The sequence below is a fragment of the Ptychodera flava genome, chromosome 6 (assembly GCF_041260155.1).
Source record: "Ptychodera flava strain L36383 chromosome 6, AS_Pfla_20210202, whole genome shotgun sequence".
Lineage (NCBI taxonomy): Eukaryota > Metazoa > Hemichordata > Enteropneusta > Ptychoderidae > Ptychodera > Ptychodera flava.
This window is the reverse complement of record NC_091933.1, coordinates 14725221-14740307: the sequence shown is the minus strand read 5'-3', so window position 1 is coordinate 14740307 and position 15087 is coordinate 14725221. Positions and strand designations below refer to the sequence as shown.

At 36.3% G+C, this 15087-nt stretch overlaps 2 protein-coding genes across 3 annotated transcripts; one reads left to right on the top strand and one right to left on the bottom strand.

Moving 5' to 3' along the window:
- Positions 1–216: 216 nt before the first annotated feature.
- Positions 217–8770, bottom strand: LOC139134940 (proton-activated chloride channel-like). 2 transcript variants are annotated; one of them, XM_070702042.1, is made up of 5 exons: positions 8546–8770; positions 6952–7249; positions 6248–6545; positions 5258–5402; positions 217–4245 (listed from the first exon to the last, which is right to left on the bottom strand). In XM_070702042.1, the coding sequence occupies exons 1-5, from the start codon at positions 8570–8572 to the stop codon at positions 3988–3990; spliced, it is 1026 nt and encodes a 341-aa protein (XP_070558143.1). In that variant the 5' UTR covers positions 8573–8770; the 3' UTR covers positions 217–3987. The 2 variants fall into 2 exon arrangements, with proteins under 2 accessions (XP_070558143.1, XP_070558144.1); XM_070702043.1 differs by lacking the exon at positions 8546–8770 and adding an exon at positions 8280–8408.
- On the top strand, positions 8748–15087 carry LOC139134943 (selenoprotein K-like). The gene is made up of 6 exons (XM_070702046.1): positions 8748–8887; positions 11209–11293; positions 11821–11839; positions 12215–12279; positions 12995–13087; positions 13843–15087. The coding sequence occupies exons 1-6, from the start codon at positions 8803–8805 to the stop codon at positions 13844–13846; spliced, it is 351 nt and encodes a 116-aa protein (XP_070558147.1). The 5' UTR covers positions 8748–8802; the 3' UTR covers positions 13847–15087.

The following is a 15087-nucleotide window of genomic DNA, read 5'->3' as shown; positions in this document are numbered from 1 at the left end:
AGGTCACATTGATGCTGGCAATTTTGTTTTCAATTTTCATGATTTGCTATTGAGGACTATCCCATATCCCTGTCAGGCAAATTAGCAGAGTTTTTCTTAAATTCAGCCTGAAAGCATTGTTGACAGTCCCAACATTACCACACTTCATTATGTTGCATTAAACTGACTTGCATAATTCCACATACCTTACTCAGAAACACTCACGGACGACGAGAATATTGGATAACTTGTTTTGTTTATTACTGATGATAAAATGCAAGGACATAAATGAAACTTTCATATCATGGCCTACAATATTTTACAAGTAAAAAGTCACATTACATCATTATGTCGGTTACCTTGGACTAAACCTTAACTATGAAGAAATTCAAGCAACTGAGAAATAACTACATTTCAAAAAAAATACCGCAATTATACGGTGTCGCTCAAATTTGATCAGAATTGGTATATACTAGTATGGGTTACCAATGATCAACAATAAATGTTGTTTCTATCTGTTCAGTGGAGGAAAATTCTACGTTGATGTTATGGCAATGATTTCTGCATAGTACAACCAGAAAAACAACAAGAAATATTTAAACCAGAAAAACAAGAATGACAAAAGTAATTAAGGTCTAACTTTAGGTACTGGAGGTCAACTTTAGCAACATGCATAGCAGAAACAAGCCCCTTAAGTTTAGTATAAACGGTCTGCCCCCATCTACTGTCTATGGTTGCAGCTGGTCTGTTAATATGTAACAGTTCATAAACAATGACAGGAAATGAGTCAAGATCAGTGGAGTTTGCCTGTTTCTCACTGGCATATTGCCTCCTGCACATTTGCAGGATTTCACTTTTTCTTACCTCATTTGCACATTTTTGACACTGATGTGTTCATTTGAACAAATTCACATCTCAACCCCTGCATCTACCTGACACCAAATACTGAGATGGTAGCTTTGGCGGTATGGGAGCCTTTGTGTGTGACGGACATACATCCGCACATACCCACAAATATACAGACATGCAAATCAGATGCAAATAACTGATTCAGCTTATACGATAACCTCACATTGGTACACCAAATGTGAGCTAAAAAATCAGTGTTTTTCAAAGGTAGAAATTTCATTGAAACAAACACTATGAAACATACTTTTATTGCCATGAGTTGATAAGCTACCGGTATGTACAATGATTGGACGTATTAAAGGATTGTGTATGGTTCTGTATCACATTCACAGCCAAACAATTTACGTTCCCGAACACTGAAAAACATTCCTAGGCTAGATACAAATACTTAAAACTCCCAGATGCATTTAGCAAGTTTTTTGATCAACAATACTTTGTATTTGAATTTGAACTTGTCCAGTACATTTCATTTCTCCTCTTGTACTGATGAAGATAACAAACAGAAAGCCATTCTCAGTAAACAGACCATACTCTAGGATCATTTGCATAGTTGTCTTGTTTTCTTCACGCACACCCTTCTGGCATCATGCCACACATTTCTAAACCAATGTTCAGTTGCCAATTGAATCATATACCGAAAGAAGTTGTTGTATATGTTTGTATCAACAATAACCATCTGTGTCTATACCATTCATGAAACTATATCCTGGATGTTGATAACAGTCACTGGTACATTAGAGGTATATTTGTTACAAATTTCCACAAAAAGACTGCAACGATGTGTTTCTGTTTTCTTGCTTTTATATCGTGTATGATGGATCTTAACACTGGTGTCACACATTGCAAAGGTCAAAGGCCGTATCTCTAGTGAGACCACTTTAAAGGTATCTCCATTGAATCAAGTCTGTTCCTTACAAAGAGTGGTAAGATATGAACTCCACCACCTTGTGTCGGCTGGAACTGCCTCCTGGGTACAGAGTATGGTAGGTGAAAAAGTCAAACACACGAAAAAAAAACCAGCATTACTAATTGCAGTTTTGACAGACCTGCTGTGAATAAATGTAAGTTTTGAATGTGAAATCAACATTCACGGATATTATCTTTGAATGCTCTTCCCTCTCAATAAACTATAACACTTCATATATACATTTAAAATCTTACTGTAGTATCTATAGAAATAAAAGGTGTGCACAGAAAAGTACTGAAAAATGTTAGCATTCACAAGAGGGTCAGAAAATAAACATACCGTATACATTTTATATGCAATACATTCCAGCCTGAATGATTCTGTAGTACGACAGCAAAGTACACTGTACATTGTATGTTGAGTCACACTGTAAGAGCAGGTCGCAATAAAAAAACATCCTCTATAAATTCAAATCACTGGGTGGCAACATGATTTTGGTGCAGCCTGACTGTCAAGGGTCAATTTACATCAGAAAAGAAACCTTCCGAGATGAAAAAACGAAAATGCACAAAGATGGTAAAATACAACAAAAAGAACACTGAAGTCAAATCGAGTTTGACTGAAAACAATCACCTGTTTGAAGATTTTTTCCACTTTTGTCTCCTTTATAGATTGGATACTCTGATTCCTGGAGTAAATTGCATTTATTTATTCCTAATTTCGTGAGCGTTACAGTCACTGGTAAATGGACAGACATGTACACTTAGAAAGCATGTACTCTTTTTAAAAGTCAACAAAAAAATAAGAACTATTTAAAATATAACTTTCCAATTTGGAGCCTCTAAGTTTGCACTTTCTTGTCTGTTAAACCATCAAAAAATCACTTTATGAATTTACCATTCGCTGTGCACATGCATCATTCAATGGAAATCACTACTAGTAAACAATCATGCATTGTTACTTTGTTTATATAAGGTGAGAAGTGTGTCTACCATGCTACAAAGTCTGTTGTTTTACTGTTTAAATTGTCATGGATAAGTTGATACACTTTGTCATATGGTAGATCAAAGTTACATCAAGTAACCAGCTATGTTCACGATCCCTATGTGACCTTTTCATTTTTTTTTTGGTGATGAGTAAATCACAGTTCCTCCACTCACTGTGTGTGGTATTCGACTTTGAACATTTAGCTGCAAGAAAAATTCAAATTTTTGCTAGAAATACTTTACGGTGACAAATTCAGTTCGGCATTGAGTGAGAGGATAACCGACTGGTTACTGTAGAATACTTTATTTTCACTTGGAATTTATTTTCACTTGACCTTTTTCTGCTAAAATAAAATCCAAGTAAAAATTTGAATTTTCTTTCATTTGCATGTAGTCAGACTAGACGAAGTGAAAATAAGATCACAGTGAAACATTGAAAATCTGTTTTCAGCTAAAATAAATTCCAGTGAAAATAAAATAGTCCACAGTAATTCATAAAATAAAAAAAGGATGAAAGGTCATCTAGGCACCAAGAAAATAACAAATTATGCAGTTCATGAGTTGATAAATGGATAATTTTACATGGTGATCGTTATATAATGTGAGTCCGCTGCGGTCCAGTGAGTCACTTGACCATAAAATATATACACACATTGTACATGACTTTGGAAATCATCTATATAAAATTGCACCCATAAAAAAAAACTGAATATCAAAGCACATGTAAATATGGTTTTGTTAGAAGGCACTGTTCATGCAATCCTTGTCCTGTGCTCTTTATTAGTCTAAAAAAAGCACATATTGGACAGGTATTCCCATAGTGTATTTTACTTTCAGCTTTACTGATGACCGGTAATATACAATTGGTCTCGTGAAAGTTCCTGTTGGAAGTCACATTTTGAATGACACAGAAAGAAACAATAGTTGTCTGAAGATTGTTCAACACTTAAAGCAGTGTCCTTAGCATAGTAGGTTTATTTCTCAACCCGTTACAGTATAATTGTACATGCAGAAAAAACTTAAAATTTAGTTCTTAATTGTAAACCTGATTTTAGTTCATGCATAGTCTGCTGTTTAAATAATAATTTATAACCCTTTTTATGAACCTTTTCACAAGACAAGTATTTTGAACGAAGAATATATTGCTTATTTTAATCTGTACAGAAAGGCACCATTCAATATGCATACTAGTATGTATATAATTTCTCATCTTTTTGGTCGTCTTTGATCTTGAAAGCTTCTCCTAGCCTTGACAAGCCATTTAATAGACTTTGTGGCGAATTCACCAGCTTTGATAAGTGTTAGAAAAACACCACACAGTACTCCTATAGTGTTCCATGGAGACACCGTCGTTACAAGGTGAGCTTCTGTGATAAACTTGTCTCTCCATTGAAACATTACGAAGAAAAGTTCATTCATTTTTTCACTCGGTGGCCTGGGGTCGTTGTATTTCACCATGGAGGCCTGGGAAAAGGAAATGTATACAGAGTTTTATTTTCGAATGGAAATATCAGAACAGGAAAAGCTACATACAAATAAAAAGGGAATGTACCATATATCTCAATACTTATTCAAGTATGACGTACATAAGACAGGAAGGCTTCTCATATTACTCATGGCCACTTCTGCTTATCAAGACTTCAAAAATATTTCAAAGAAATTAGAAATTAAATACACAGTATATACATCCTAGAGTTAATGATAGTGATAAAATGTCTAAGATGACAGACATAAAATGGCAAAAAAATCATGACAACAAAATCTGTCTACAAATCCTGTGTTGGAAAAAGTGGGGAAGAATATCTTTTAGAATCATTACTTGTATGAGAATCAGCAAAGGAAGCTTAGCTTCCACTGACAGGAAGTTTAGAAAGCCAAGATTTAAGCCAGATGAAAAAAATATTGTTTTTATGAAAAATTTATTTTGTCTGGCCAAATAGATAAAATATCAAGGATAAAAGCACAACTGGGGAAATGATCTCAAAATTCTCATTTTAGTGAGACTTTTTTGATAAACATGTAGGAAGTGAAAGTTTTGTTTTATAGTTGTGAGCATGCACATCAGAGATCAGAAAATCCATTTTGTATTTATAATAAGCCCTCTCGATCAATATCACAGCAAATCTGGCAATCTTGATGCCTGCTTGGTATAGGCCACAAGCAAGCAAAGCCAATTTTAGTTATGTGAGGTTGGGAGTAGTTTGTATGCTACATTTCTCATTGATGAAAGTGAATTATAAAAAGTCCAGACTATGTTCAATTAAATTCAACACTTCAAGTAATATTCAGAGGTCAAGGACCTAGGGTTACAGGTCTTACTTTAAGTTAATGTTGATCTGTATGCATCTGTGTACCAGATATATGAACATATGCCAATGGATAATAAACAGATCAATGAATGACACACTGCCTGTGTCTAGAGTAGGTATAAGCTTACTATACTGTCAATACATGTAACAACACAGTATCTACTGACCTCTACGTCAAATTCTGAGTCACGTGAGTTGTCAAGGTAATAAGTTTCTGTCAGGGCTAGCTTAATCCATGTCAGCATACCACCTGAAAAGGTCCACGTTGGGTTGTTGATGTCACATTCTCGAATAAATTTGGCCTTATCAGAACTACCAGAAAGAATTGCAGAAGGTAAAAAAACATTATTTACAATGAAAGCATAAACACAGCTTTTAAAGGCAAACTGGAGCAAGTGGTCTGCTGATACCATATCTTGATAGCACTGGGACATCTGTCACACTTGTATACATACCATCTCTCACTTTTGATACAGTACAGAAGCGTGTAGGTTAACTGTCAATAAATTATCTTAAGTAGCTGACATGAGAATGTTATCTCTGACACATTGTCATGGATATGAAATCTAAACATAAACTGTGATAAGCAACACTAGAAATTTTATACACACTTATGGAATTACATGTCTATACAAATTTCACATGTCATGAATGTAAAATCAACTAGCTTTATTGATAAAAATGTCATCGTAAGCCTTTCATACTGGTTTCTCATGCAGGGCCCACTCTACCTTACCTTCATTGAAGTAGTTGTTCTTTGAAGCTAAGATCAATATTAGCATGACCAATGATATGCCAGAAAATGGCCAGTACACCAGCTAACTCCTATTGTTTTATGGCTTAAAAAAGCAGTGAAGGGCTTGGATACTTATATTCTTATAGTTGATATACAATTGGAAGTAGAGCACCCATAGTAATGGGTTAATTTGATGTGGTCAGGTTTACGCCCAAAGCGTCACATTCATACATGAGTTTTGTTACATTAGCCATGGCAAAATACGGATTGAAAGTTGGTGTGAATGTTGAACACTAAATTTGTTTAAAAATCCACAGCAACACCCCATATTCAGTACTCTAATTCCTTTATTCTGCTTTCCAATAACATTCTTATGAGTCATCTTTTCACACAGAACATGTACAAAGGATTTCTCACTCACCTGTTCCAGAAACCGTACCAATTAGGGAACAGCAAATATTCTATGCCACTAAAATTCCTGGCAGTCAAGTTCAGACTAAAGTTTATGAACAATATCTCCTTCTTTTGTAACTTTGTGGGTCCTCTGAAAACCACTGCCTTGCGAAACCTCTCAGGAAAGTAAGGGTTAGGATAGCTGATGTCCACAAACGTACAGTTTTTATGGTTGGGATCCAACGTGGGCGGTTCAACAATGTCATTGTAGTAATGTCCGCAGCTGAGGAAGACAGCGTTGATGTCGGATGAGTAAATGACAATGCCTGCAACAAAAGCCAGATGTGTGACAAGTTCAGGAGCTTTTCAGATACATGGAGCTTGGCAGCAGCTGAAAGTTTTAAGTAATGCTGTCAGAAGTGAACGGTCATCCATGTACTGGTAAATGATTGAATGGAATGAAGGTTAAACACCATAAGAACTGACATATGCAGGATTCAAATTCTCTGGTAGAATTGTGAAAGTATGCTGAGGACCTGTTAACAATCTATGAAAACTGACTGAACCACGCAAACTTCAATCAATACAACAACTTCAACAATCACAGTGGCTATTTTAAATATAATCACTAGAATGGAAAAATATCTGTTATAATTCACTCCATAAAAAACGACAGTGAGTCCCTCTTTGAGAGAATAATATTGAAACACAACTTGAATAAAAACAACTCACCAGGTGCTGGATAAACTTGCATTTCTTTGTACGTGATGGAAGTAACAGGCCTCTTCTGTGATTCAACGTAAACATTGATGGTATTGTAGGCAACAATCCCTGCCACTGCTACTAGAGATAAATAAAATACGGCAAGAAATCCTTTGACGAAGTGACTGAACAGATGTTTGGGGTCTTTGCACTGTGGAGTCACTGAATCTATGGAAGCGTTCAGAAGATTTTCTTCATCTTTGGTTTGTATGGAATCATAGAAGCTGCCTGTGTCATTCTCTCTTTCCTTGTCGGCAATTTTTTTCATCTGAAAATTAAAGAAATATGAAAAGTTAACTTTATTTCTTCAGCATTTGCTGTTTTTCAAACAGAAAACAGAATAACATCATGCCTAGAGTTCAATGTACTCTGCTGGTATATCAATACCTACTTTACCAGCAAAATAGAAAAATAGAAATATTGATTTAACTTTCCACATAGATTTTCCTTTTCCAGAAAAGAACAGCTTATGGTTTTATCAAAACTACAAAACAAAATGTTGGGTTAAGAAGATATTTTGTGGCAGTAGATGAGTTCACTTCTGTTTTTTGAGTTGTGATGGACATGACTTTATTGAGCAAATGAGCAAAATATGGATATTGTTGTTATAGAAAATACAAGTTGCTTCTAGAATTTTAGGGGTTTACAGAAAGTCTAGCATATTTACTCTTTCTGAAGGACACAAGACAGTCTCCTTCAGCATGTCAATTTTGGTACACAACAAAAAAATGTGCAGTAGGTTCTTAATCTACCTTAAAATGCACATTCCTGTGGGAGAATTGGCGCCACTCAATAACGATTTGAAACAAATCAACAAGGGAACTTTTACTACTTTAGCCTTAAAGTACAATAGTTTTGGCAAAACCTTGTATCCCAAGGTTATGCAAGAAACAGTTGGGCAGTATTAGACCTTGAAACATATTTGTAGGTACTAACACACGGGTATTAATTTCTGGAGGCTCTTTTGTGCAATGCCTGTTGAGGGATTAGCAGTCTATAAAGATTGAAGTTGGTACCGCCACTGAAGCTCAGAACACAGATATATGTACTTTATTCAAGCACAGTCCGGACTGAAATTCAAATAACGATTGTTGTCCAACGTAGTATAATATACACATCCAGAAAATTACTTCCATCATACAATGATGTACACGCCCCTCGCCGACACGCCTATACCATGTCTTATGCTCATCCCAGTACAAACGACATGAACACAAAGGGACAAATCTATTAACCAATTAAACTAATGGGATAGTCTACTTTCTAATCCACCGTGACCATAATTGGGATAGTCATACCTTTCTCCGCTACTACCTCAATGCTGTCCCCGGGATCCTCCTGCCAACTTGCCGTCACTTTAATGCAAAACAAGCGGTATACATACTACATGAGAAACTTATATAAGCTGTGACCTATTACTCAAAACACTATCGAAAGCAGTACCAATGACAGGCTCTTCCTACCTCCATGCGGTGAGTTAGACTGTTAGAGCCCAATGGATGGTAATCAAAGGGTTGTATGATTCAATTTCAATCAGCTGATTAGATTATCAGTTATTTGTTACCTCTCTGGAAGGTCGCCTCTGCTCCATTTGGAATACAGTTCACATCACAATTGTAAAAGTCCTGCGAAGGTCCGTCGTAGTTAACAACAGATTAGCTAGTAACATAGTAGAGAAGGCCAGTCTTCCGAACGCTACAAATGTACATAAAAATATACATACATAAACGTTTGTCACTGATTAAACTTTAAACGCCCCGTCGGCCCAATTTGCATAGCTGAGAACGACGCCCTCAGTTGACCTTTGTCCCCAACGAAAAAATGAACCTTTCCGTTTGCATTGCATTGTGGTTTATGATACGTAAGCTAAGCTTTCAGAAGACCAAGATGGTGTACATATCGGAAAGTAAGGCAATATTTATGCTTCTATCTGACCCAACGTGCTTAGTTTCTCTTTTCACTTTCACAGGTTTGCTCCTCGAAATGCAATTCAGTAAGAACTGATGTGTAGAAACCACTTTCTGTAATCTTTTACATGTAACACAGCAACAACAACTGTATACAGTGTATGGCTTCGACGCTTCGTTATCTCACAGTGCGTATGGTGACTATGCAAAACGTGTTGCTTCCGGGTTCCCAAATATAAACTTTGTAGTAATATGTTTCCCAGACTAAATTCTCCTATTTGGCAAATGCTTCTTTCCTTTATAACTGTTTATATTTTAGTCGAACGGATATTGAAAGTCGTTCAATCAAATCAAGGGTTGCCGGGTACAATTTTCCTTTAGATTAGGGACTGGTCAGTTTCTTCAGCCTGGGGGGGGGGGGGCCGGTGGATTCATGGGGGGGGGGGGTCACCCTGTTTTTGACTTTGGTGATAGGGGGGGTCACCATGTTTTTGAAATGCCCAATAGGGGGGGTCAGTGTGTTTTTGAATTTTGACACAGGCTCATCATTGCCTAAAATGCTAGTGTCAGCCACAAAATTCATCATTCAGTTGTATTTTTCGGCGCGCCCTTCGGGCGCGCTAACTTTAATAATCAGTCATATTTTTCAGCACGCCCAACTTTAACATATCAAGCATACATACATCAGAGATATCTGTATGTTCAATATTTTTCAGCTTATTTTCAGCGTGCTCTTCAGGCTCATTACTTTAATATATCATACATCTTTCAGCATGCCTTCAGGTGCATGACTTTAATATACAAGGCATATATATCAGAGATATCAGGATGTTTCATATTTTTTGGCGCGCCCTTCGGGCGCCATACTTTCAGAGATATCTTGATGTTTGCTAAGTGAAAGTGTACCATTATGAAATCTGCATTTCATATGAAAAGGATGACAAATTCCTGATACTTTTCTGTTCTCTCTGTGAGAATCAGTATGAGAAAGCAACATGCACAAATATTTCACAATATATATTTGATACAGTGACTTATTTTAGAGATAGAAAAATGACAAGATATCTTTCCTTCTCATTGATGCAATTATTTTCCTTTGTTTCATAGGTTTTCTGTAGAAAGATGCTTTTTTATGAACAAAATAACAGTTAAAAAGGCAGTTTTTGTCATTATTAGCTGTGCTTTTATGGTTTCAATGTTACACAAGAAAGGTCCTCTCAGACACTGTACACATCAGATTTGGCTAAAAAAGCTCTCTATGGCTCCTCAGTAGATTTAATTGGATGGTTGGCAAGTCTTAACACCCATCAAAGTTTTTGATTCACTGCTTTTTCCTCTTTGATATTAATGATTGACATCCATTTCTGTACAACAGTTCAGGACATCTGGTTAAGCAGAGAAAGTGTTTTACCTTTGTCGCGCCCGGGGGGGGGGGGGGGGGGGGGGTCACCCTGTTTTAGAAATTTGGAATAGGGGGGGGTCACCTGTTTTCAAAATTGGAATAGGGGGGGTCAGCCACTTTTGACGTCGGCAAAAAATAATCCACCGCCCCCCCCCCAGGCCGAAGAAACTGACCAGTCCCTTACTAAGAATAACAAGGAAATCGGTGATCAAAGTCAAACTGCTAAATCATTTCTTCGTACCATCCGCTGTGGCTACATATCTCCGTGTTCGTTCAAAATCACGTCTCTTCTGCATTCTGTTCATGCGAAGAAGTTTCTTCATTGGTCGTCACTTACAAATAACTTTACCATGATTTGTCTTATATAAACAACACTGCAATTATCAACTAGACACTCAAGAAATGCCCGAGTAAAATACCATTGTTGGGGAGTACTTAATAGATTAGTGGAGACACCCTAAAAGGGATAAGTGGTGATATGAGTGGACTCCCTACGTTACTAACAATTCACATAAAATTTCTCTGTGTCCACTAATCTTCAGTCTTGCCCCTCAGCATAACATTACCTATATCACGCGTCCTCGTATGTGTATAAGAAGGTGTACTATTAGATAGTGTACTTGACTGAAAGATCCGTCGCTTGAGGGAGCGTAGACAGCATCCTCAAGCAACGGATCTTTAAGTCTAATAGTGTAGCAGCTCCATATATTATACTCAACACCAGCGCTTTGCCTTAGCAGAAGGTTATAATTATAACATGCTGATTAGGGACAATATCAAAATTAAAATCAACAATTAAGCTGTGAAAAAAATTCAGTTTTATGAAATTACTTTCATTTCATTATACCAGTAGACTACTGGGTGATGATTTTTTCACCAATGTGCAATATCACTTTACTACTTCAAATTTTATTTCAGGTAATGTTTTGGAAAGTCGATCACTATGGCGAATTTCTGCAATTCCAGAACTCTTCTGGGGAATCCTAAACTTCATTGCACTCTTGTGAGTAAAATTTTACTTTTTCTGATTTCATTTTTTTTACCCGTATACCAGTTTGATCATAGTTCAGCATATGACACAGATTTTAGCTCACATTTGGTATATGTATATATACCAAAGAGAGCTAATATGGTAGGTAGGTGGCATCTTTATGTATGTATGTATGTTAGTATGTGCGGATGTATGTCTCCACATCAAAAACTCCAAAACCGCAGCATCTACCATCGTAGTGTTTGGTGTTCAGGTGCACCCAGGGATGGAGATGTGAATTTGTTCCAGTGAACATGTCAGTGTCAAAAATATGCAAGTGAGGTTAAAAAAGGGAAAATCCCGCAAATTGCTAAAATTCTGTAACCACAGGCCAGATTTGGTTGAAAGTTGGTATGCAGATTCTTTATGATGACTTTGGTTAGATTTATTCAAATTGTGTTGAAATTTTAATAGTTGTATGTTTTGTTCTGTCATAAATTACCAATGTAACTTCTGACTGAATGCATATAACCTTATTACTTTCTCTTTTTACACAACAGCTTTCAAACAATGTATTCGGTAAGTAAATTAACAATTATCAACTTCTTAAAGTATTCTCAGACCAATTGATTTATCTACCAGTTCAGGAGTATCGGGGGAAAAAGTTATGTACAAATGCCGTAGAGGGTCTAGGGAAGGATTATGGTATTTTGCGCCCCAAAAGGAATTTGCTCCTCTTTCAGGCAACCTTTTGCAAAGTTAAAACTCAGAACAAGATGGCCAACACTCAGTAACAGCTATTTTTACAACCTCTGTGTACTTTCTGGCAGCACAGATCAACATGACCCACTATTTGCTAGTTGTAGAACCACTGTAGTGTAGTTGCCTTTTCAAACCATACACTGTCTTTTGTCTGCAATCTATGATCTAATAGAATTCACTGTTCTTTTACAGCCTGGTTTAACTAAGCGTGGTACAGGCTATTCTTCAGATTACAGAGCCGGCAACGACAGATGGGGGTTAGTAATATAATCAGTAAACTTTGCTTTCTAATTCTAACATATGTTGCATGGGAAAATGTTCACACTGTTGGCAATGTGACCAATTTGAGAAGCACTTCTATTTTATAGCTTTGATAATTTCTAGCTAAGTTATTCTGCATGTTAGACATTTTTTGTCCTTCTGACTTGAATATCAAAGCATCATTGACACAACATGATAACGATGTATATGTTTACCTCTGCAATCATTTACAAGTGAAAGTAAATTCACACTTTTTGAAGAATAGCCATTGCTGTAATCACTAATTATATGATGGTACTAGGTTTTAGAACTCTGCTTGAGACACACAAGTTAACAAAGATATATTGAAAAATGCTCTCCATGAAAGTAGCTTTGTTGATATGTTTACTTTGAGCTGGTCAGAAATTGAGTTTATAAAACAGACAAAACCAAGGCGCCCCTTACACAATGTGTATAGGACTAAAAAAGTTGGTCATATTGGTATGTATTATCATATGTTTATGTTGATGCCAATTTTTATAATTTGAAAACTTGAAAGGTTTGGGCAAATTTGAAAAGAAAATCTTGATATAACTCACATTTACTCCGTAGTTTTTATGATGTATGCCAACAAGAAACCTGCAACATATATATTTGATCCCTTCTTACTTGTTGCCTAACATTATTGAGCAAAAAAATAAATTTTAGTACAATCTAATTCTTCCTCGTCAGACCCCCTAAGCCACCAAGGAGGAGAATGGGAGGATTTGGTGGACGAGGAGGAGGGCCAATGCCCCCACCCCCAGCTGGAGGTGGATGAGGAAGGTATGAATATCAGTAACTATTAAGAATTCCAACAGAAGCAAATTCTTCCACTTTTTGTCGCTGCTTTACTTTACACACGCATCCTGTGTGTCATTGATAGTGTGTTGTACTGTTTGTTTCCCGTGAACTGCAGAAGGTGAAAAATTTCTTTGTTGGCGGTCTGTCGATTTTCAGCAATCATAATTCAGCTTGTTTTTTACTGCTTGTTTGCAATGGCAGCATTGCTATACCAAAGTTAATAAAAAATCTCCAAATACCAACAGCAATTGATATCCCAACTTTGGTGATTGATTCAATGCAACTTGCATGTACTGCGTTTAAGTTGGCGCTTTTCTGTCATCCTTTAGAGCTCTGTAACCTACAGCATGCACGCCATATTGAAATTAACAACAGGCATTATAGCATTATTGATTTCCAGAATCATACAGATCTGTGTTTGAAATCTTCAACAAAAATATGTGTAATCTAAAATTTATACACATTACAACTTTAGATCATACACAAAGAGGTACAGGGCATTCTCATGACATAGGAATAATTGTTGTACATGTACCTTAGAGTGCTTGCTAAATCACCCTGGTGCAGAAAGACCTGCAAAAATTCCAAAATAACCATCATTTACCTTTACACGAGCGACTTACATCTTGAGAATCCAGATAATATAGCCATGGTATATGAACGTAGACATTCCATTTCAAGAGATTCTCTTTCATTCATAGAGTGCAGGACCTGATCCTTTGCATTTCGTTTTGCAGGTAATTGCCTGCACTTGAATGTAGGCAGAAGAGTCATACCATTGGTGCAGTAGATGTCTAATACATTCACCAGCATTGTCTATATCACAGGCTGATAACGTCACTGAAGACATGTCCATAATTTCCAAAGTTTTGAAATCTTCCATCGCCAGATCTTTAGACTCCATAGTTGATGTTGATCATTTACTTAATGAAAATTTGAAAGTGTTACTGCCATTTCATTATTTTTTGAGCCATCTTCGAATTAAGCAGTGTTTTTAAAATCATATGGAAAACACAGAGCAGGAATGAAAATGTTTTTTTAGTAGTGTTTCCAAGAAATGTTTTGAAATTTCCAACATGTGATATCAGTCTTGACTCTTCATGGCCTGTGACGGAGACAATCAAGACATCCTAGCCCTGCCATGTGGACAGAACCTGAAGTGGTATTCTGACAACCAGAGGTGGTTGTGCTTTTTTCGATGGTATAGACTCTATTATTTAATTAAGTTGCTGCAGTGTCTGGCACTGATTATGATGTTTGTCCGGGGAAACCACTGCAGTGGTACTGGACAGACTGATCCAACAGCAACATTTCAAATTGCCATTTCCACTACGTCACTCTGTTATCTCCACTCACTAAATTTACATACAATATGAATGACTTAGTGACCTACTGGTAGTGGCAATTGAACGCAAGAGATGATCTGAAAAATTATTTAATTCAAAAAAGTCATGTTTCTGTCGATACAGACATATTGCAATATCTTTTCACTTTAAAAAAATTGATCCACCTAGAAAGTTTCTCAGTAGAACTATTTTTGAAACCTAATGTATGAGACTTGATGATTTAAAAACTTTTTTCTGTTTTGTCATCAAATACAGTATATTCCAAATTTAAGCATCATTCTTTTTCAGAATTCAAAACATACTGTGTTACATCTTCAATGATTCTAGTTTCATATGATTTATTGCTTCACCAGTATGCCTGTTTTTTTGCCATTCAAAATGTTCGATTTTAGTAACCTCTTAAGAATTTAGATGTTGCAGATAACTTTTGTTTTTGAGAGAGTATCTTCACTTGTTTATATTTTATGATTGACAGCAGACTTCTTTAACTCATATACAGAATCCATCTAGCAATCTTTTCACAACATTTTTATAGTAGAAAGAGCTGCAATACAACCCAATGAAGAAACCTGAACATTTGTCCTTGTCTTTGTAAAAGTATTTCTTATCAGCAAATAAATTTATGTTAAGTACAAA

Excerpts from the sequence above, each read along its gene's own strand:
- LOC139134940 (XM_070702042.1), bottom strand. The coding sequence starts at position 8,572 with ATGGAGCAGAGGCGACCTTCCAGAGAG. Across the intron at positions 6,546-6,951 it reads GCAAGTTTATCCAGCACCTG|GCATTGTCATTTACTCATCC; the intron begins GTGAGTTGTTTT and ends CTTTTGTTGCAG. Across the intron at positions 4,246-5,257 it reads ACTCAGAATTTGACGTAGAG|GCCTCCATGGTGAAATACAA; the intron begins GTCAGTAGATAC and ends TCCTTTTCCCAG.